This window comes from Erithacus rubecula, assembly GCF_903797595.1.
Source record: "Erithacus rubecula genome assembly, chromosome: 29".
Taxonomy (NCBI): Eukaryota; Metazoa; Chordata; class Aves; order Passeriformes; family Muscicapidae; genus Erithacus; species Erithacus rubecula.
In genome coordinates, this window is record NC_136681.1 from 1,123,802 (window position 1) to 1,144,443 (window position 20,642).

The 20,642-nt window shown below is 57.0% G+C and overlaps 3 protein-coding genes across 11 annotated transcripts; all 3 read left to right on the forward strand.

The window, feature by feature from the left end:
- LOC306813453 (uncharacterized protein) lies at window positions 1-2,766 on the forward strand. Its single transcript, XM_079328916.1, has 5 exons — window positions 1-136; window positions 230-316; window positions 1,560-1,652; window positions 2,211-2,460; window positions 2,658-2,766. Exons 1-5 carry the CDS (start codon window positions 40-42, stop codon window positions 2,665-2,667), a joined length of 537 nt encoding a protein of 178 aa, XP_079185042.1. The 5' UTR covers window positions 1-39; the 3' UTR covers window positions 2,668-2,766.
- Window positions 2,767-6,253: 3,487 nt separating this feature from the next.
- SLC20A1 (solute carrier family 20 member 1) lies at window positions 6,254-14,751 on the forward strand. Of its 8 annotated transcripts, none has more exons than XM_079328898.1 (11): window positions 6,275-6,438; window positions 6,588-7,051; window positions 7,140-7,280; window positions 7,382-7,467; window positions 8,742-8,838; window positions 10,385-10,504; window positions 12,003-12,251; window positions 12,343-12,892; window positions 13,139-13,324; window positions 13,567-13,651; window positions 14,102-14,751. In XM_079328898.1, exons 2-11 carry the CDS (start codon window positions 6,739-6,741, stop codon window positions 14,261-14,263), a joined length of 1,989 nt encoding a protein of 662 aa, XP_079185024.1. In that variant the 5' UTR covers window positions 6,275-6,438; window positions 6,588-6,738; the 3' UTR covers window positions 14,264-14,751. The 8 variants fall into 8 exon arrangements, with proteins under 8 accessions (XP_079185027.1, XP_079185024.1, XP_079185022.1 ...); XM_079328896.1 differs by having other exon boundaries at window positions 6,397-6,420; window positions 12,003-12,250; window positions 12,339-12,892; XM_079328901.1 differs by lacking the exon at window positions 13,139-13,324 and having other exon boundaries at window positions 6,254-6,438.
- Window positions 14,752-15,482: 731 nt separating this feature from the next.
- Window positions 15,483-20,534, forward strand: LOC306813447 (cytosolic purine 5'-nucleotidase-like). 2 transcript variants are annotated; one of them, XM_079328906.1, is made up of 18 exons: window positions 15,483-15,809; window positions 16,243-16,363; window positions 16,455-16,572; window positions 16,647-16,742; window positions 16,828-16,919; window positions 17,011-17,068; window positions 17,173-17,266; window positions 17,377-17,430; window positions 17,534-17,617; window positions 17,755-17,796; window positions 17,882-17,989; window positions 18,127-18,193; window positions 18,286-18,456; window positions 18,633-18,684; window positions 18,777-18,837; window positions 18,954-19,130; window positions 19,291-19,392; window positions 19,492-20,534. In XM_079328906.1, the coding sequence occupies exons 2-18, from the start codon at window positions 16,345-16,347 to the stop codon at window positions 19,537-19,539; spliced, it is 1,443 nt and encodes a 480-aa protein (XP_079185032.1). In that variant the 5' UTR covers window positions 15,483-15,809; window positions 16,243-16,344; the 3' UTR covers window positions 19,540-20,534. The 2 variants fall into 2 exon arrangements, with proteins under 2 accessions (XP_079185032.1, XP_079185031.1); XM_079328905.1 differs by having other exon boundaries at window positions 16,290-16,363.
- Window positions 20,535-20,642: the final 108 nt, after the last annotated feature.

Consider the following 20,642-nt stretch of genomic DNA (forward strand, 5'->3'; position numbering starts at 1 on the left):
AGCAGCAGTGGCAGCAGCAGTGGCAGCAGCAGCTGCATCATGGCACAGGCACAGTGTGTCCTGACTCTCATCCTCCTCCTGCTGGCCCTGCCAGCCCAGGATGTTGGAGCTGCTCCGTGGCAGGCACAGGCAGTGGGTAGGTGGGCAGGCCGGGGCCAGCACCCAGGTCTGTCAGAGCCCAGTGAGCAGCAGTGACTCGTAATTCACCTGACACACTTTCTGTCTAAAGCACTGGAGCGTGAGGCTACACAGGTGGAGGAAGGCCAGCAGAAAGTGCCAGTCCCCGGGGAAAACACCAGGGCCTTTTACACAACAGGTGTGTCGAGTGATTGCTGTCCTTTGGCTGCCCAGCAGCACCTGCTGAGATCCCTGCGTGTCTGCAGGCTCTGCCCCGTGCCAAGCTGGCAGTGCAGAGCCAGTGCTCTGCCAGCAGCCAGGAGCAGCTCTGGGCCATCACCTCGGGGGCTGCTGTCACAGTGACACACACTCAGGCGCTCTGGGTGCAGCAAGGTGCTCGTCACCCCTCACTCTCCGTTCTCAGGGATTTTAGAACTTTTTTCTTTGTGGGGGAGTACAGCCACCCGCTCAGCAAATGATGAGAAATGTGACGGATCTAATGTCCCTCCCCCAGCACCCAGATGTTGCTGTGGGACCCTGGAGGCCCTAGCACAACAGAGAGGGATCCCTGCTTGAAACTGGGCTCCAGAGGAGTGTGCTCTCAGATTGGCATGGCTTAGGAGGATCCTCCATCATCCTCCTCCAGGCTCTGTTCCTGAGCCATGCTGAGGCTTTACTTTTCCCTGGTCCTTGACAGTGCTAGCCAGCCCTGGGGAAGGCCCCATGCCAGGATATAGGAATGCTTTCAAAATTATCCAGGCACTGCCACAGGTTGTACGTGGGAGACAAGTCCTGAAAACTGGGGGCAGGCAGACGCTGCCCATACTGCAGAAAAGGCAGTAAGGGAGAGGGAAATTCAGGTATCTCCCTCGAGGGCCTGACTGAATCCCCTTGGGGTGTGGGTGCTGGGCTGGGGAGCAGGAGCTGGGGGGAGCTGTCCTTGACACAGGAATGGGTTTTGTGCATCTCACTCCAAGGGGCCAGTGGAAGCTGTGTTCCCCCCATGCTCCCTGTCCAGCCCCCTGAGCCCTGTCCATGGAGACAGCTGCATCCTTCAGCATCAGAGAGGGTCTCCATCCAGGGCAGCACCTGCCAAGCCTCAAAAGGGAAGATGGGCAAGGGCAAAAGAAATAGTGAGCAAATGTGAAGGATCCCCAGGAGCAGGGAGCAAAGCCTGGGTGTGCTGCTGTTTCTCCATGATCCTCTTCCCTGTTCTGTTGTTCTGTCAGACAGATGGTGCTCTAGGATACGAGGGAAGCTCTTTGGGGGGAATTTGCAGCTATGGGCACAGGCAGGGCTTTTCCAACTTCTCAGCTGGACTCTGCACTTGAACTCCCCTGGCACTGCAGGAATCACTGGTCAGTCCTGACCGACTGCACAGCCTGAGTGCTGCTTCCAGAGTTTGCTGGGGGAAAAAATGCAATTTTATTCTTTCCATTAAGATCCAGAGCATCAAGATGGAATGGGACAATCTTCCATGGAGACGTCCAAAGTGCTACATGAAATCCTGAGGGAGCTGAGAATGATACTAAGAGGTGGGTACAGGTCACTCCTAACCAGCACAATTGGGCAGCAGAGGTTTCAGGTGCATGTAAGGGCACACTGTAGCCCCCTCCACCCGCAGCTCAGATCCTGACTACAGGACCCTCCATGTCATGCCCTGTGGTACTGGTGAGCTGCAAGGGTGCTCCAGAGTCTGTACTGCCAGTTGTGTCTCTGGCTGAGTCCCAGGGACTGTGTTTGCCCCAGTCAGATCATCCTTGACCAGAGCTTGGCCAAGAGAAACTGTGGGCACATGTGAAGAATCCCCAGGAACAGGGAGCAAAGGCAGACACTGCAAGAGCTGGATTGTGGCCACTCCAAAGTGTAAGCAAAGCTAAGAGGAGAGAGAGGGTCCAGAGAGCAGGGACTTGCAAGGTCTTTGGGAGTTCCCTTGGTTTCTACTGAAGCCGTGGAAACGTTGCCACCACAGGATATTCCTTTGTTCAGAGATCCTAGTGACGTGGGAAAGAACCTTTGTTGGCAATGTCAGGCCTCTGGTGAGATTAGCAGGGGTGTGCAGGAGACACTAACGTGCACAATTGGTCCTCCAGGTGTGAAGAGCCTGAGCCTCAGCAGCGCTGTCAGCAGGAGATCCACCAGCATTGGGAGCGGTGGGGCAGACCCGGACGCTGTGCAGAGCGGGGCAGACCCGGACGCTGTGCTGGCCAGGGCAGACACAAACGTTGTGGATGCTAACTCTTTCCAGAAGTACTGCATCGAAGGAATTGTGGCAGTCCTGGGCTCCATGCTGCTCGGAATGGTGCTGTGCTGTGTGCTCCATGTATGGAGGAAGAGGAGAAAGTGAGTTGGTGGGGTGGAGGGGAGCTGCCAAGCTGGTGCGGGGTGGCATGGGGTATTTCGATCTCTGGTTCTCTGGGTACCCAGTAAGTCACCATGGAGATTGGTGCTGTGAGCTGGCTCTGCCCAGAGCTCTCTGTGCCCACAGCCTGGGGGGTGCCCGGCCCCCCTGCGCCCTCAGCCGCTTCCTCTCTCCACAGGAAAACGTAGCATCAGGAGCAGCTCGCAGCTTCCTGAGCCACTTCAGAGTGCCTGGAAAGCCACACAGAAGAATATTTGGAGGAGTATAAATAAAGAGCAGCAGCACAATCAATTTTGTTGTACTGGCAGCAAACTTCCATGGGTGCCACTGTAGGGCCTGGGAGTCCCCTGGGTACTGAGAGGGTACAGGGAGCCCCAAGATGCCACTGAATCTAGCTTGCCACTGATTCTAATTGATTCTTATTTGATTTTCACTATATGTATTATCTCTGCTGTAAGCAATGGAGTGACCCTGGACACGACTTTATTTTTGTGTTTTTGCAAATTCATATTAGTTCCACCTGAACCAGAGGAAGAACTTTTCCATGCAAGTGACCACACACTGGAACAGATTGACCAGGTTCTGGAGTCTCACTGACTTGTGATATTCCAGGACCATCTGGACACAATTCTGTGCAATGTGCTCTGGATTATCCTGCTTGAGGAGGGAGGTGGGACCAGATGATACCACACTGTTGTGCCTTTCAACCTTATCCACAATGTGATTGAAGTTTGTTTTCACTAATACCTTTGCCAGTGATTCACCAGCACACAGTGAGTGGAAGGGGTCTCCCATGCAGGGGAGGTACCCAGTAAGATTTCTTCATATGCTTCATATGCTTTATATGCATCTCCTGGAGAAATGCATGGCAAGGAAATGAGTTGGATGAATGAGCTGGGGCAAACCTTGACAGGGCTTTTTCCATCCCAGCTTACTGGGACACCAGGAAAAGGTGGGCTGCCTGTGCAGGCATCCCCTGTGGAGCCCTGCCATAGGGCCCCTGTGTCTGGCTGCTGTCCAGAACAGGCACTGAATGCTTCCTAGTCTCCAGCAACACACAGACCCGGGAATATTTTATATATATTCTGTTCTATACCTTTTATCATATTTTGACATATTAACACTCTTTGGTTCATACATTTAGTCTGAACCTGCTTTCCTGTTACTCCTATAAACCAAACTATTCATGAATATGGATCGAGTAAGTTCTTATGGAACATGACTGCACTTACAGTGCCCAGTTGGTGCTACTGGGAGGGGTGATGTAGGCACATGTGGCAGAGGTGTGAGCAATGGAGCAGCTTTTGGGGTGAGGTAAGGAGAGAGAGATCATTCAACAGTTAAGTCATGGGCAAAACCCTTGACTCAGGAAAATTAATTTTAATTTATTACCAATTAACAACAGAGTAGGACAACATGAAATAAGAGGATCAGTCAGGAATGGAGCCTGGGTAGGCAGGAGCACAAACTGCTGCTGTTCTGGGAGATTGCTGGTGACACTTAAGAGGTCCATAGTGTGTAAACAAGTACTGGGATGCCCAGTGATGCTGTTGAACACCAGGGCATGTGCAGGATCCTGCAGGTCAAAGCCAGCACCAGGACTGGGAGTGCTGATGCCAAGCAAGTGGATTTTGGGGCAGGCTCAGGATCCATCAAAGGCTCCCAAAGCAGGAGTTACAGACTTACTGGTGCTACTGGGGTGAGGAGTGGGGGGGGATGTACCCCCTGGGTGTGTATGTGAGATTGCCACAGACTGGTGTGTTTCCCGAGGCATTTCCCAGCAGCTCCCAGAGTGCTGCCTCACTGCTTTAAGTGCCTCCCTCCAGTGTCACAGTCCCACTGCTCAGGAGTGGGGCTCACTGTAGGACTGAAGCTGACAAAGTCTAAGGATCCCCTCCCAGTGCTGGGAATCTGCAATGTTCAAAATTGTCCAGGGGGCATCTTGAAGGGGCCACCCATCCTGCTCCTTCCCAGCACATCCTTGGCTCTGCACCCCATCTATTCAGTTCTGCACCCATGTGATCAATGTTGCTCAGCATGTGCAAGGCTCTGTACTCCGTTTTCCACACTTGGCCACACACCTGCACACTTTGTGCTGTGCCCCATGTTTGGTGCTGCATCCCACATACTCAGTTCTGCACCCCATGTGCCTGTTGCTGCACCCTGCATACTCAGGACTGCTCCCCAGATCTGCCTCTACCACTGCAGGGGTGTAGACCCACCTGGATCCCTTCTCAGCTTTGGGGATACAGGGTTATGGGACCTGAGGATCCAGAACGTGAACCCTCCCATCTTCATCCAGGGACTCCTGCCACAGTTTCCTCCCCAATTCTCAAACCAAGGGCAAATGGGGACACCCAGTGGTGACAGGAATGTGGAGTGGGGACAGCCTAAAGGTGTGGGGTCAGCCCTTGCTACTGCTTTGGAGAGCTGAGAGTGGTAAGGGGTCCCCAGGCTCCACATACATGTCCCTCCTTACCCCCCAGGCGCAGCCTGTGCTGTGGCTCTGCACACCCAGTGCTGCACGTGGCTGGGACACAGGGCCCATGGGGACACAGGACGGACTCTGGCCGGGTGACGCAGGGGCAGTGATGCAGCAGAGCTGGGGCACCCTGGCCACGTCCCCCCGCACCCGGTGCCATTTGCAGCCCCGTGCCACTACTGTCCCCATGATGAGATGGTGTGCAATGGCCCAGCTGTGGCCAGCCCCCAGCCACTGATCCCTGCAGTGGCACAACCCCTGGCAAGACGCCCCAGCTTCCTGTGCTGGCTGACCCGCTGCCCTGGGGCTGCCTGTGGCCTCTGACCACTGAGCCATGGTTCCTGCTGGGAAATGATCATCCCAAAATGGGAATGGGCACTGGAGCTCATCCTGTTCAGGGCACACGTGTGCCCCCAGCATGTACATGTTCACATGGGGTTGTATGTACACACATGTTCACAAAGGGCTGGGGGTGCAGGGGGAAACCCAGCAGGACCTCCTGGGAATCTCCGAGGACCTTGAAGGATCCCCTGAGCTGCCACCACTCAGTTGTGGATGCTGGTGCCATGGTTAATCCTGATTCAGTCCCCATGTGTGGCCAGTGGGTACCCTGGGTTGGTGCTGTTGCTGGGTGCTGGTCTCAACCAGTGCGGGCACAAGGCCTACGTCAGTTCAGAGCTGGAATGCCGGCCCAGTGGCCAGCAGCTCAGTGCCTGCCTGCACTGCTGCTGTGCCTGGCACAGGCTGCTCATGCTGGAGCTGAGCAGAGCCGTTCCACAAGTTGGCCAGACCCACACCCGTGCCAAAGTGTGTCGGGCTGTGCTGAAGCCCAGCCTGGGCCCTCACATGTGCTGGCCTGTGCCCGTGCCACACTGAAGCAGAGCTCACATGAGTTCCAAGCCGTGCCAGATGTGCGGGAACCTCGTCAAGGCCAAAGCCGTGCAGGGCTGAGATAGACAACGCCAGGGCAGAGCACAAACCTGGGTCGGGATGTGCCACACCAGCCGCTGGGCAGTGCCAGAGTCGAGTCAGCCCAGTATCGGCCAGGGCCGGGCCGGGCTATGCCGTTCCCGTTCCCGGTGCCGGTGCCGGTGCCGGTGCCCGCGCGGCCGCGCCTCCACCCCGCGGGCCACCGAGCGCGCACGTGGTTCTCAGGCGCGGTGCCCGCGCGGAGGGGCGGGGCTGAGCCCCGGTCTGTGCTCGGAGCGGCCCAATGGCGGCGCGGCCCCGCCCCTTTCATCGGCCATCGGGCCAATGGACAGCGAGGGCGGTGCCGGGCGCAGGCGGCGGGCGGGGTTTCAGTCACGTGGGGACGGAGGGCGGTGTTAAAGCGCGCCGGGCGCCGGGGCCGCGTCAGTCGGGCGGCGGGGGCGGACGGACCCGGCCGGGCTGTGCTGTGAGTGGAGCGGGGAGCGGGGCCGGAGTGGCAGCGAGGCGCCGCCTCAATTGGGGGTTCCCGGTTAGTGCGGCCCGACCGGCGAGCGGAGCTGGCGTGCAGGGGCGGACACACGCACACACACACATGGCGGCGGGAGGGGGCGGTGGCGCGCGCGGGAGCGGCCGTTACCGGCGGCGGGAAGGGTCGGTATCCGGTGCTCATCCTGTTAAGCTCTGTCCTTCCCGCAGGATGAAGAGAGGCGCGGACCATGCCGCGGCACCCAGCCCCCAGCACCTGCGACCTACGGGCCCGTAGGATGTCGCAGCCCCCCCGAGCCCTATAGCGATCCATCTATTTAATTTTATACCTAATTTATTAACCCATCGCCCCGCCCTCGCCATGGAATCGATCCCCGTGGTCCCCACCGCCCCTATGTCTGACTTCCTCTGGATGCTGGTTCTGGGCTTCATCATTGCCTTCATCCTGGCCTTCTCTGTTGGTGCAAACGATGTGGCGAACTCCTTTGGCACGGCCGTGGGCTCGGGAGTGGTGACCCTGCGGCAGGCCTGCATCCTGGCCAGCATCTTTGAGACGGTGGGCTCTGTCCTGCTGGGAGCCAAGGTCAGTGAGACCATCCGGAAGGGTCTGATCGATGTGCAGATGTACAACTCCACACAGGAGCTGATGGCAGGTTCGATCAGCGCCATGTCTGGTAAGGAGCAGGGAGGTCACAGTGTAGGGGCAGTATGTCCCAGGGTGCTCTGGTGATGGTCTTTCTTAGTAGGCTGCTTCTTCTCCAGGATCTGCTGTGTGGCAGCTCATAGCCTCGTTCTTGAGGCTCCCCATTTCTGGTACTCACTGCATTGTTGGAGCGACCATTGGCTTCTCACTGGTGGCCATGGGGCAAGATGGTGTCAAGTGGTCAGAGTTGCTGAAGATTGGTAAGTCCAGCTGGCAGGACCACCCCAACAGTGGAGACCCCATGTGTCCCTGGGCTTCCTTTTCCAGTAGCAGGATGCTGATTGTGCCTCCCACTTTCTAGTGTTGTCCTGGTTCATCTCACCCCTTCTTTCGGGCATCATGTCTGCTATCCTGTTCTTCCTCGTCCAGAGGTTCATCCTCTCTAAGGTAAGGGCTGTCTGCCCTGTTTTCTGACACTTTGGGGCTTTTGGCTGCTCTCAGTGGACTTGTTGGTTGGCTTAGGGTCACCAGGGTGTCTCCTGGCCCTTTCTGGAGTGTGTGTTGGTACCTTTGGGAGTTGAAGAGGTGAGAAAATGGGGCCTGTGGCCACTTCAGAGTGGACCTGGAAGGTTTTGGGGCATCACCTCCCCTCTGAAACATGGGAGTTATCCTGCCTGGCTTCAGCAGGACCAGCCCTGTTTCCCAGTAGTGAAGTAACCCAGAACTGATAAGACCTGAGCTGTCAGTTGAGCTTTTCCAAAATCCTGGTGTAAGGATTTTTTTCCTTGGGGTAGCCTGCAGGTGAAGGTGATGATGCACAGCCATGGCTTTCCTCAGCTGGGAGGAACAGAATTCTTGCTGGAGCTGGGGAAACCACATTGCTTCCACCCAGCTATGCAGAGAAACTCCAGCACTTTCTTCTGCCTATCAGAGGTTAAATTCCTTTAAGTTTTATGATTCAGATGTTAAGATCTTATCACTGGCAGCCCTTTAAAACAGCTCAGCGTCACCACTGTCACAGTAACCTTGTGTAACCAGCCTCCCAAAATGGGGCTGGCCCTGTCACACTCCATTCTGGTGTTGAACAGTCCGGTTGCTCTGTGGTGCTTGGCATTCAGAAAGACTTGGTGTGCTTGTCCTGATGCCAAATCCCAATTGCTGGGCAAGCAGTGGGGATTAAACACTCCTGCTGCTGAGGTGAGGGCCTTGCTGCCAGGTATGTGGTCAAATAAGCTCCTTTGTGAGTAATGGATTTTTCTGTTTTGTTTTGTGTGTGGTTTGTGGGGATTTTTTGTGTTTGTGTTTTTTTTGGTTTTTTTTGTTTTGTTTTGTTTTTTTATCAGCTGGGAAGGGTAAAAGCTTTGAAAGTTTTTGGGGAATTGAAAGAAAAATGTAAGTAGAGGTGGCAGTTTGGGGTGCCAGCGGATGGGTTCAGAAGCCAAGTAGAGATGAGTTCTTCCAGGCTTGGGAGTGCTGGAAGCCTTGGCTGGTCCTGCCTTAGCTCTCTGGGGAGCCTGGTGGGACCCAGGTGTTGTGCCCCCTCCCAGTTGGGGACATTTGACTGAGGGCTGTTCCTGTGTAAACAAAGGCTGTTGGGAGCTGTCATCTGTAGGTGACTGAGAGCACAAAGCCCCTCTGGAAAGAATCTGTTGCTAAGCTGCTCGTTGGCTGCTATGCAGCCCCCCAGTCCACCTCTCTACATAATAATCTGTGTTTTCCAGGCAGATCCTGTTCCCAATGGCCTGCGAGCTTTGCCCGTCTTCTACGCGTGCACGGTGGGAATCAACCTCTTCTCCATCATGTACACTGGGGCGCCCTGTAAGTGCACAGCAGAATGCTTGAACCTGAATTTTGAAATTCTTTCTAAAGCTTCCATTAAATGCACGATTTACCCCTTTTTTGCTTTACAGGGCTGAGATCTGCTAGAAGGCGGCTGGCCTGTGCCGGTTACGGAAGGCGGCAGGCTGGCCTGCACTGTCTGGGCTAGGTAGTTGCCCAACCAAAGAGACCTGCTCAAACTAAACTCCTCCAGACCTTTCTCCTTAGTCTTCCCAGGACTGGCCAATAACATGACTTCCCCTTCCCTTCTCTTACCTGTGCTAAAACTCAGGTACCTGCTGACTGCTGAAGAGACTCCTCAGGCTGCTGGTGGTGGGGCCAGGAGCAGGGAATGGGGCTGAGCCTCCTGGTTCATCTGTCCCTAAAATCAAGCTAATTACTCATGTCAAGAAGAGCTGGCTCATGTGCTGCAGAGTCTGAGCTTCAGTTGGAAAAGCCAAACTAAGATGCTGGGTTGCAGGGGATAGATCACAAGCAGGACTAAGAGGGCTCAGCAGGGGCAGCCAGAATTGCCTGTGGAGCCAGAGGCTCTGTCACCTCCATTTTTTGCTGGGATGAGTTGGCCTGAGTTGTTTTTTGGTGTGAGTGTGGGTTTCCTGTTGTGGAGGTGGGATGCGGGCAGGCAGTGCTGGCTCTGGCAGGGTTTGCTCTGTAAACAGTAGCTGGAAAATTTTTTGGAGGGATGTCAGCTTCCCCTTCCCTGGGCTCTCCAACATGTGAGAGAGGATGTCTAAGTTTAGGACAGGCCTGCAGTGGTGCTGTTGGGGGCACTGGGGCTGCTCCAAAATCACTTGATTGTTTGGCATGTCCAAATCTGTTTATCCCTAGTCCTGAACTGCTGAGTGAGCTCTAGGTTGCTTGAGCACAGGGTTTGCAGGCAGACCTGTGCCTGGGAGAGGTGTCTGGGCTGCTTCAGGTGCAGTGAGTCACTGGCTGCAGCAACAAATGCAGGGTTTGGATTGTCACAAGCACCTGATGCCCTGCCTAGGGTTGCGTGATGCCAGACCTCTGCTCAAAGTCAGGCTGCCTGTGAGAATGCTTCTAAGTGGGTCATGTAGCACCTCAGATGCCATGAAGCCTAAATTTCCATTGACTCCTGAAGCAGAAGAGTTGCCCTCCCCTGCAGCTGGAGGGACTGGTGCTCCAGGGGGAGCAGCCCAAGCTTCCGTGTCCTCTCCAGAGCAGGAAAGCAGCACTGGCACTGCAGCAGCCATGCCAGGAGGTGTTTTTTCCTTTGACATTGCAGCAAATGAGGAGATGAGTTGTGTGGAGCCTGGGTCAGGCACCACCCTGGACAGGGTTTGGCTGGGGGAAGGGGCTGTGAATGGTCAGCTGCTGAGGCTCAGGGTATACCCGGGGTCTCGGTGTGGTCAGTGATGCCTTCCCAGTAGTGTTTTTACCTGGCAGGTAGATTAGCTCAGGGCTATTGCAGGTGATGGAGTCCCTGTACCTGGGAAAACCAAACTCATATATTGAGGAGGGTTTTGCCCAGAGGTTTTCAAAGATCCGTTGTTTTATTTCCTAGTGCTGGGCTTTGACAAACTTCCTCTGTGGGGTATCCTCCTAATTTCGGCGGGGAGTGCTGTTGTCTGCGCTCTCGTCGTCTGGTTCTTTGTATGTCCGAGAATGAAGAAGAAAATCGACCGTAAGTACCACATTCCTCTGCAGTCCTCAGGGAAGGGCACACTCTGCCTCACAGACTTCACTTCCCAGTGGGAGATCCCATTAGCTGTGGGGCTGTTATTAACAGAATCCTCAGGGTTTAACCTGCTCTGAATCACTGAGGCACTCACCGCACTGGGCTCTGCCTGCTCCCAACCCAGGCACCCACAGCCCCCCCAGGAGCAGCTCTTCTGCTGCTGAGCAGTGTCTGAGCTGACTGATCTGTGGGGTGATCTCTGCTGGAGCTTTGGGCAGTATCAGACAGCTTGTCCCACTCTAATAGAGAAGAGACAAGGCAAGAGACAATGTGCCTGTTGTAACCTTTAATCTTCTCATACCTGCTGAGCAATCCTTGGCCTGGCTGATGCAGATCACAAGTTTAAAGCTGATGAAATCGTTTCCCTGTAGCAAAAAAAAAAAAAAAACCGAAAACACTCTATTGAAAGGCATCCAAAAGATCAGCCCTGAGCTCTGCCTCCAGAGCAGTGCTTGGAACTGCATGTGGTCCTGAATATCAATGATGTGTGCAAGCTGGGGCCTTGGGAGTTGGTGATGAGGAGATGTCCTTGTTGTGCTGGTGTAATTGGGGTGTGACTAACAGCTTTATGGCTGCTCTTGACAATCTTCCAGCTGTTTAATTTAATTCCTGCCTGTGAGGTGAGGTGGGCTCTTCTTCAGACAGACATACTCCCTACCTGCCCACAGCATCCCTGGGAGGAGGTGGGCATGCAGGGAGAGACAGTTCTGCTGGGACTGGATGCCAGGATGAAGGGCTGATGCCACAACCCAGCCCTTAAGGCAAACAAAGTGACAGGGAAATGGTCATGTTTATGACAAAAAGGTGGTTTTGGTTGTTGTCTGAAGGAGCTGACCTCATGTTTTCACCTGGAGAAAACATGCTTTTCCTGTTAGAGGCGGAGGAACAGCCTCAGCTTCCACGGCTGGGTGCTGCTGGTTTGGCTCCCCAGAATGGACAGGAAACCAGGCTGCCTTTGGGAGGTGGAGACAAACTCCTGTTTGGGTTTGTCATTCACCAGTGGAAGCTGGAGAGGAGCCCAGTCTGGAGCTGCTGGGCTGGTAGAGGAGCTGGGATCTTCTGGGCGCCTTTCTGTCAGCTTCAGGGGTCATAGCCTGTCCAGAAGTGGGTCCAGAGCATCCCACTGCCCACAGGGATGGGACAAACATGGCCCAAAGAGGAACCTCTGCACTAGACATTACTGACATAAAAGCCTCATAATGGTGTTCACCACACCCAGTGTGGGTGGGGGTGCCTAAAAATAGGAGATGAGTTGGCTTAGATGGTTTGGCTGTTGTGCCTGGGACAAGGTCTGACTGTCCAGCAGTTTCCAAAGTTCAGGATTGGGAGGAGCTGTAAATTTTATTTGGCTGCCATAAGTCTGAGTGGCAAGGTGTGTAGGCTTGCTGCTGGCATTGGGTGCAGTGGTGGAAATGGGTTTGATAGTGGCTGCCCCTCTTCACAGGAGAGATAAAATCAAGTCCTTCTGAAAGCCCTTTGATGGAGAAGAACGTTTGCCCAAAGGAGGAGCAAGAGGAGGCCAAGATGCCCCTGGGTGATGCCAAGGGCCCTGCTGCTGATGCAGGGTCAGCCATCCCCCTCCAGGCAGTGGTGGAGGAGAGGATGGTCTCCTTCAACCTGGGGGAGCTGGAGGAGTCCCCAGAGCAGGAGAGGCTTCCCAGCCTCGACCTGAAGGAAACAAGCATTGACAGTGGTGAGTAGCAGGGTGTGATCCAGGTGGTTAGACTTCCCCAACCCAGGCAACCCTTGGTGCTAACCCCTTCACCTGCTGTCCCTACTGGCAGGAGCTGTGCGGCTGCCCAATGGCAACCTGGTCCACCTGAGCCAGGCAGTGGGCCACCAGCTGGGCTCAGGTGGCCAGTACCAGTACCACACTGTGCACAAGGACTCTGGTCTCTACAAGGAGCTGCTGCACAAACTGCATCTAGCCAAGATGGGGGACTGCATGGGGGACTCGGGGGACAAGCCCCTGCGGCGCAATAACAGCTATACCTCCTATACCATGGCCATCTGTGGCATGCCCCTGGACTCTCTGCGTGCCAGGGACAGCGAGGATGGAGAGAAGCTGAGCTGGGCTGTGGCAGACACTAAGAAGAGGGTCCGCATGGACAGCTACACGAGCTACTGCAACGCAGTGGCAGATGCACACCCAGCTGCAGATGTGGACCTGAACACAGCCCAGGCAGAGCTCGGTGCCAGTGACCGCAAGGGCAGCAGTAGGTCCCTGGAAGAGTGGCATGAGCAGGATAAGCCTGAGGTGTCCCTACTCTTCCAGTTCCTGCAGATCCTCACGGCCTGCTTTGGCTCCTTCGCTCATGGTGGCAATGATGTCAGGTCAGTGGAGTTAGTGGGAGCCAGGGAAGCTACTAGCTGGGGCTAGTGCTCACAGAATCATGGAATCACAAAACAGTTTGGGGTGGAAGGGACCTTAAATATCACCTTATTCCAACCCCCTTCACCAGGTTGCTCCATACACCATCCTACTTGGCCTTGAACACTTCCGTTCTATCACTATCCAATTCCTATTTTATCTTGCCAAGAGCCTCTGGCCCTCTAGACCAGATTCCCTTTCTCTTCCAGCAATGCCATTGGGCCCCTGGTTGCACTCTTCCTGGTCTATCAGACGGGCGATGTGGCTACTAAGGCGGCAACTCCCATCTGGCTGCTTCTCTATGGGGGTGCAGGGATTTGCATTGGCTTGTGGGTCTGGGGAAGGAGAGTCATCCAGACAATGGGAAAGGACCTGACTCCCATCACACCATCCAGGTAAGGGCTACCATGGAGTAGAGTGGAGGTTTCCAGGCAGCCTGAGAGCTGCATTCTGCTCCAGGAACCACTCCCTTGTCTTTTGGAGGTTTCAGTGGGGTGTGTGTGGCTCCAACACCCTGCTGCATCCTGGCGGGAGGGGTCAGCCAGGGGTCTGGAGAGCCAAGCTGTGATGTCTTGAGCCCACTGGGTTTTTTGGGGTTTCTAGTGCCCCAATTGTGATCTGCTTTCTGTCTCTGCAGTGGCTTCAGCATTGAGCTGGCATCAGCCCTGACAGTGGTTATTGCCTCCAATGTTGGCCTCCCAATCAGCACAACCCACTGTAAGGTAGGAGGGGTAGTGGGGGGGTGGCTTTGGCACAGTGTGAGCTCAGTGTTCCTGAATCTTAGTGCTTGTAGGACTGAGCTGTGTGGGGGGCCCCACTCTGGGCCACTGGCCACTGTCAGCTCCCAGCTCTGCCACTTGCATCTCAATGTGAGGTGGCAGCGTCTGCCCAGCCACGGGGTGGGTCCCTGGGACACTTAAGGATGGGAGAACAAAACCCCTTTTATGGTCCCCTAGGCTCTGCCAAGAAACCATGGGAACCCAAGTGCCACGGGGTCCTGATCCTGTCACCCCTCTGGAGTGGCAGCTCCTTGTCCTGTATTCCCTGCCTGTACTTTGAGGTCCCCACAGGCTGGAGCAGGACCCAGGGCTCTGGCTTGGGAGATGACGTGCATGTTTGGGGGGTGCAGATGCCTGCTCTGGTGCTGAGCTGTGCCCTTACTCCTTGGGCAGGTGGGCTCAGTGGTCTCGGTGGGCTGGCTGCGCTCCAGGAAGGCAGTGGACTGGCGCCTCTTCCGAAACATCTTTCTGGCGTGGTTCGTCACTGTTCCCATCTCTGGCCTCATTAGTGCTGCCATCATGGCTGTCTTCAAGTTTGCTGTCCTAAAGGGGTGAGGGCACCTGGGCTCCCACTGCTCCTGCTTCCCACTGCTGTCCTCCCTCCGGGAGCCACTGAGGCTGCCCGCTGTGGGGTGGTGGCTGCGCCCATCTGCGCATAGTGCTGTCACTGAAGTACCTTTTTTTTTTTTTAATATAACTGTCTTGGCGCTAACATTGTGCGGGGTGTGCTACCAGGGCTGTATCTGCCCCCAGGTGACCCCCTTGATCTGCTGTAGCTGTAGATAAGCAGTTACGGGGGCCAGTTTCTCACTTCTACTGATCCCTGGTAGTGATTTCTTGGGGGAAGGACAGGTTGGTCCTTGCCTGCCCTGGAACAAAGGGCTTGGGGCATCGTGGGGTACCCCTCTTGCAGGCTGTGCTGTGTTCAGCTTTGCCTCCATTGCCGTAGTGCTGTGGACACCATCCTGCTCGGGGGCCCTGGGGGCTGCCCTCTGGCCCCCATCACTGCTGCTACCTCGGACATAATAAAGATTTCCTTCGTATGCCAGTGCTGCCTGTGGTTCTGGGGATTTGGGATACGGTGGGGGCCGGGTACTGCCCCATAACCCTCCCTACCTTGGCCCTGTGCCCCAGGAGGGAGCTGAGGACAAAGATAAGAGCCCCACGTGCCCCCTGTATCAGGGGAGGGGCTGTAACCAGCCCTGCGCCGGGGTTATCGGAGCCTTGCACCTGGGGACGGCTCCTGCCCCCGTCGTCAGCCCTATCCCCTGCGTGGGGGTGTGTGCGTCTGGCCGCGTGTCCGTCCCTCCACAGCTTCTGCGCTGCCCCTCCATGGGCCGTGGGATGCTCCTTCCTGCCTGGGTCAAGGCCAGTCCCAGGTCCCCACGTCAGCGGCCCCTGGGTGTCGCAAGAATCTCGGTGGGGGCAGCCGGGAGTGCTGGGGGCTGGTCCGACATACGTAGGTTTCCAGCGGTGCTTCATGTGCTCTGTGGGAACGGCTAACGCAGCCCCGTGGGGCGGGGGTCGCTGTGTTCCACGGGCCGTGGGTGCTCCATCCTGTCCCTGTCTCCCCCTGGTGCGGGCCCGGGCGGATGCGCTTCCATCGGGGCGGCTTTGGGGCGGCGGCGAGGTCGGTCCCTGACCCCGGTTAATGATTGCCGTCGGGCGCTTCCCGCTGCCAGCGGCGCCGCTAGGCAAACAGCAGCCCAAGGCTCCGAGCCCGGGGGGGGAGACGGGGGCACCGCGGTGGCACGGCCGAGGAGCGGGGAGCGCCGTCCAGGGAGGGCAGGGGGAGCACTCCCCGCGTGTAATGCCCACGCGTGAGGCAGTGTCCGTGCCGCATGCGGGGGCTGACTGCCCCATTTGGGGGTCACCGCCTCGGGCTGCCCCGGCTCCGTCCGGCTGTGCTGCCCGAGGCGGGGCCGAGGCCCGGCCGGTGGCGGGGGAGGGGCGGTTCCGCAAGGCCCCCTTAAAGCGGCGGTGGCCGGAGGCGGTGGCCGGAGGCGGTGGCGATGGGCAGCGAGGGACAGCGGGGTCCGGCGGCGGCCCGGGGCCCGGGGCAGGGCGACCCGCAGGCCCTGCGGAGAGACTGCCAGCACCGGTGGGCTGAGGACTGCTGGGGACTTGAGGGCAACGGGGACAGCAGGACTTGGGGATGCGGGGCGAGGGCTTGGGGAAGGACAGGTGGGGAGAGCACACGGGGAGGGGAGCAGGACCCGAAGGAAGGGCCCCGGGCTTCAGGTACGGGAGAGATATTTGTTGTATCGGGAGGGGGCAGAGGCTCTGGGTGTCATGTAGACATGCCGGGGTGGGGGAGGTCCAGACAAGGCTCACTATCCCCCTTACCCGCGCTGCACACCCTCTGCCCCCCCTCCCTCCTCCAGCTCCATTTCCAGCTCCCCAGCCCGTTTTTCTGCTCCAGTAACTTGCTGTGGGGGCCCTGGGCTAGGATGTTCACACAGCTCTCCCAGAGCACTGACTAGCAACTGGCATAGGGAAACACGAGCCCATCTCTTCCTCTGTGCCACCCGCAGCCCTAAACCTCTCCTCACCCCATAACTCTTCCCGTGGTCACCCTCAGGATCTTTGTCAACCGGAGCCTGGCGCTGGAGAAGATCAAGTGCTTTGGCTTTGACATGGACTACACCTTGGCTAGTGCGTTTTGGGAGGGCCCTAAGGTGGGGGGGGGGATGTTAGTGGTGGGATCCCCTCAGCCCCTGCCCATATCCACTTTTCCCCCCTGCAGTGTACAAGTCTCCTGACTACGAGGAGCTGGCCTTCACCCTGTTGCTGGAGCACCTTGTTGCCATCGGGTACCCTCCTGAGATCCTTGCCTACAAATATGACCCCACCTTCCCCACCCGGTCAGTTTGTGGAGGGGGTCCCAGAGATGGGAGGGGAAGTGAGTCCCCCATCCTCTGACAGCTGTCTGGTGCAGGGGGCTGGTGTTTGATGCCCTGTACGGGAACCTACTGAAGGTGGATTCCCATGGGAACCTGCTGGTCTGTGCCCATGGCTTCCGCTTCCTCAAGGGGTGAGTCTGTGAATTCACCAGCCCTGGGGCAAGGGGAAGTTGGGGATCCCTCAGGGTGGAGTGCAGCTCCATGCTCCCTCCCCAGAGCCGAAATCCTCCACTATTACCCCAACAAATTCATCCAGAGGGATGACATGAAGCGCTTCCACATCCTCAACACCCTCTTCAACCTCACAGGTGAGTGAGAACCCCTAATTGTCCCAGCACTCCCACCACCCTGGGTTGCTGTCCTGTCCTGCACCCCATCTCACAGCCCCCTCCCCTACAGAGGCCCACCTCTATGCCTGTCTTGTGGACTTTTTTACCAACTGCTCCAGATATGTCAAGTAAGAGGGAAGTGGTGGGTGGGGGGCTTGGTATTGGATTGGACAGGATTTAAATATTGAGAGCAGGGCAGCCCCTTCACCTCCTTCCTTCCTGACTGTTGCAGCTGTGACACTGGCTACAAGCATGGGAACCTCTTCATGTCCTTCCGCAGCATGTTCCAGGATGTGCGCGAGGCCATGGATCATGTCCACCTCTCTGTGGGTACAATGGGCAGTGGGCTGCTTGTGATGGGTGCTGAGAGTGCTGGGGTTTTCCCACATGCACAGCCTGGGAGATTTTGGCCAGTCACATCCCATCCTTTCTGCAGGGCTGCCTCAAGGAGAAGACGCTAGAGAACCTGGAGAAATATGTGGTGAAGGATGTGAGTTGTACAGATCCCTGTGGACCCCTCCCTACTCTTGTCCCTGCAGTCAATTCCTTGTGCCCCGCCCCGTGCTCCCCTCCACTGACTTGCCCCTCACTAGCCCCGTGTGCCACTGCTGCTGAGCCGCATGAAGGAGGTGGGGAAGATCTTCCTGGCCACCAACAGTGACTACACCTACACTGATGTGAGTAGGGGATGTCCATGTCCCCCACCACCAGGCGCAGCCTGCCCTAGATGAGGGAGGCAGAGGGGATGTGCCGAACCACAGGCAGGGTCTGCCTTCCCTGGGGGCAGCAGTGATGATGCCAGATGTCCTTGCAGGCCATCATGTCCTACCTGTTTGACTTCAGCAATGAGGACAAGGTGAGTCTGTCCCTGTGTGGGCTGGGTGAGGTTTGCAGGGTGTCCATCAGCATCCTCTTGTTGACCCCCTCTCCGGCATCCACAGGCTGACGTCCCACAGCGCCCCTGGAGGTCCTATTTCGATTTGATTGTGGTGGACACCCGCAAGCCCCTCTTCTTTGCTGAGGGCACTGTCCTGCGCCAAGTCGACACGGTGGGGACCTGTCCCCTGCTGCAGGGCTAGCTGGGGTGGTGGGCACTATTCAGGCATTAATATAGATTTACAGCTGGTTGGACACCAAGCAGGCACAGATAATAGTGTCCCCATCCCGGGGTCCTCTTGTCCTGCAGGACACAGGGAAGCTGCGCATTGGAACGTACACTGGGCCCCTGCAGCACTGTGCTGTCTACTCTGGTGGTAAGCACCCAGCTGGGCTCTGCCTGGGCTCTGTGGGCAGCATGGGGGGACATGCCCACCCCCCTTCCCCCCTTGACCCCTGACTGTCACAGGCTCCTCAGATATGGTGTGTGACCTCTTGGGTGTGAAGGGCAAAGACATCCTCTACATGGGGGACCACATCTTTGGGGACATCCTCAAATCCAAGAAGAAGCAGGGCTGGCGCACCTTTCTGGTGGTGCCTGAGCTGGCCCGTGAGCTGCAGGTCTGGACGGAGAAGAGTGGTGAGCAATGCTGGGTTGGGGATACAGACTTTGCCATGCATGGGGAGGTGGCCTGGAGCCTCCTACATCCCTCAGTGGCAAAATTGCCTCAGTGGGTCATGCCCTGACCCTCTTTGTTGGTCATGCTGGGCAGTGGGTGATGCTTTTGCACTGAGCTGGCCCTGTTGCCCTTGCAGAGCTGTTTGAGGAGCTGCGGAGCCTGGACCTCTTCCTAGCCGAGCTGTACCAGTGAGTCGGTTAGGGTGGGAGACAGGCAGGGGTGGGAGCACCGGTGGGGAACCCTCCAGGTGAGCCCTTAGCATGGCCATGTTCTGTTCCAGGCACTTGGACAGTGGCAGTAGTGAGCGCCCAGACATCAGCTCCATCAAGCGTCGGATCCAGGTTACACCCAGGGCACTATCCCAGCTGACACGCAGCTCAGCTCACCCCCCTGCCACAACTTCCTCCATAGGGGGCCCCCCAGGGCCTGTCTGCTGACTGTCCTGCTGCACCCACAGAAAGTTACGCATGAGATGGACATGTGCTATGGGAAGATGGGCAGCCTCTTCCGCTGTGGCTCACGTCAGACACTCTTTGCCAACCAGCTGATGCGCTACGCAGACCTCTACGCTGCCTCCTTCATCAACTTCCTCTATTACCCCTTCAGCTACCTCTTCCGGGCACCCCCTGTCCTGGTACACAGCCCCCAGTCCCTGCTGGTCACCCACTGTGCCTCAGTTTCCCTCCCTGCCTGAGGGGGGCATGAGGCTGATAGAGGTGGTGGGTGGGCACCCAACCCCTTGGCTGGCTGGTGCCAGCCTCTCTCTGGGATCCTGTTCCACCCCACCTCTGCAGATGGCCCATGAGTCAACAGTGGAGCACTCTCGCCGGGACTCAGGGGACACGGTCACTGCCCTTCCTCCCGGGCTGGCCCAGCATGGTGACCCTGGCCAACAGGTGGGTGGCAGGGAACAGGGGCACAAGGACACGGGTGTCCTGCCACCCTGATGCACTAGGGGTTCCTGTGCCCACTGAGCCCCTTCTGCACTGTCTCAGGTCCCCCAGGACTCGAGTGGGGAGGAGGAAGATGATGGAGAAGCCTGAGCACATCCCCAACTGCTGCCATGCCCGGTGCCAGACCCACAGGAGGGCATGCAGTGGCCCTGGACCTCTTGCACTGCCAGATGGAAGCCACACATGGCCAGCTACCACCTCTGGTGGCCACAGGATGGCTGGTAGCCCTGACTCATGAGCCCTGTCACACCTGTCCCTGGGCAGTTGGAACCTTCTCCTGACTGTGCTCAGAGCCAGGAGAGCGCCCTGACCCAAAGCCTGCTAGCTTCTGCCCCTTTAATTCATATCTGCCTGGTGCCCCTTTAACTCATACCTCTCCCACCAGCTCAATGCCCGCCTGGGGCCATCCAACACCAGGGTGAACAGAACAGGCAGTGCCACTGCTGCAGTATTACTGGAAGCCCCACTGCAGCAGTTGGGGTGCCAGCAGCTCCTGCTCCTTTAGCCTCTGGGCCTGCCCTAAGCACTGCAATGCTGGGTGAAAGGGGTGGGGCTGTGGAGGTGACAGCTGTTCCAGTGGAATCCCCTGCACCTGCTGTTCCGCTCTTCTTTTTCCTACCCTTTTCTATTTATAAAAGATACTCAAAAAACTCCTGGCATCACAGAGATATAAAATGGGCTGTTTTAAAGGAAAACTGCTTTGTCCCTGCACCTGAGAGGTGAGGGTGAAGGGTAGTCCCCAAATCCTTGTCTAGCAGATGGGACAAGCACAAGCCCCTGGGGAGAAGGTGGTGGCCTCGAGCTATCCCCACCTCTGCAGATGAGGGGGCCAGGCCAGTAGCGCTCCAGAGAGTGGAGCCAGCCCCATGCCAGAACTCTGGCACACTGCTCAGACACTTCTGCCAGCATCCATGACTCAGTGGAGATGCTGAGCCAAGGCTGGGGTTGGGTGCATCATGAAGGAGAGAGGAGGCAAAGCAGGGTGATGGGGCCAAGACCACCACTTGCTGAGGCTGAGTGGATGACAGTAGGGCTTTGTATGGTCACTGTTCACAGCAATGTGCTGTAAACAAATCACTGTGCCATCTCCTTGCCAGCCTCTTGCCTGGTACCTTGTGCCACTGCCTGCTCCAAGCACAGGGACAACAGCAGATGGGGCCTGAGTGCACTTACAGGGCCGATCTGTCCCCAGA

Bases quoted from the DNA above. Each gene is read 5' to 3' on its own strand.
- LOC306813453 (XM_079328916.1), top strand. From the start codon at position 40: ATGGCACAGGCACAGTGTGTCCTGACTCTCATCCTCCTCCTGCTGGCC. The intron at 137-229 runs GTAGGTGGGCAG...TTCTGTCTAAAG, and splicing joins GTGGCAGGCACAGGCAGTGG to CACTGGAGCGTGAGGCTACA. The intron at 1,653-2,210 runs GTGGGTACAGGT...TTGGTCCTCCAG, and splicing joins GCTGAGAATGATACTAAGAG to GTGTGAAGAGCCTGAGCCTC.
- SLC20A1 (XM_079328896.1), top strand. From the start codon at position 6,739: ATGGAATCGATCCCCGTGGTCCCCACCGCCCCTATGTCTGACTTCCTC. The intron at 7,468-8,741 runs GTAAGGGCTGTC...TGTGTTTTCCAG, and splicing joins AGAGGTTCATCCTCTCTAAG to GCAGATCCTGTTCCCAATGG. The intron at 12,893-13,138 runs GTCAGTGGAGTT...TTTCTCTTCCAG, and splicing joins CATGGTGGCAATGATGTCAG to CAATGCCATTGGGCCCCTGG.
- LOC306813447 (XM_079328905.1), top strand. From the start codon at position 15,721: ATGGGCAGCGAGGGACAGCGGGGTCCGGCGGCGGCCCGGGGCCCGGGG. The intron at 17,797-17,881 runs GTGAGTCTGTCC...CGGCATCCACAG, and splicing joins ACTTCAGCAATGAGGACAAG to GCTGACGTCCCACAGCGCCC. The intron at 18,685-18,776 runs GTGAGTCGGTTA...GTTCTGTTCCAG, and splicing joins TTCCTAGCCGAGCTGTACCA to GCACTTGGACAGTGGCAGTA.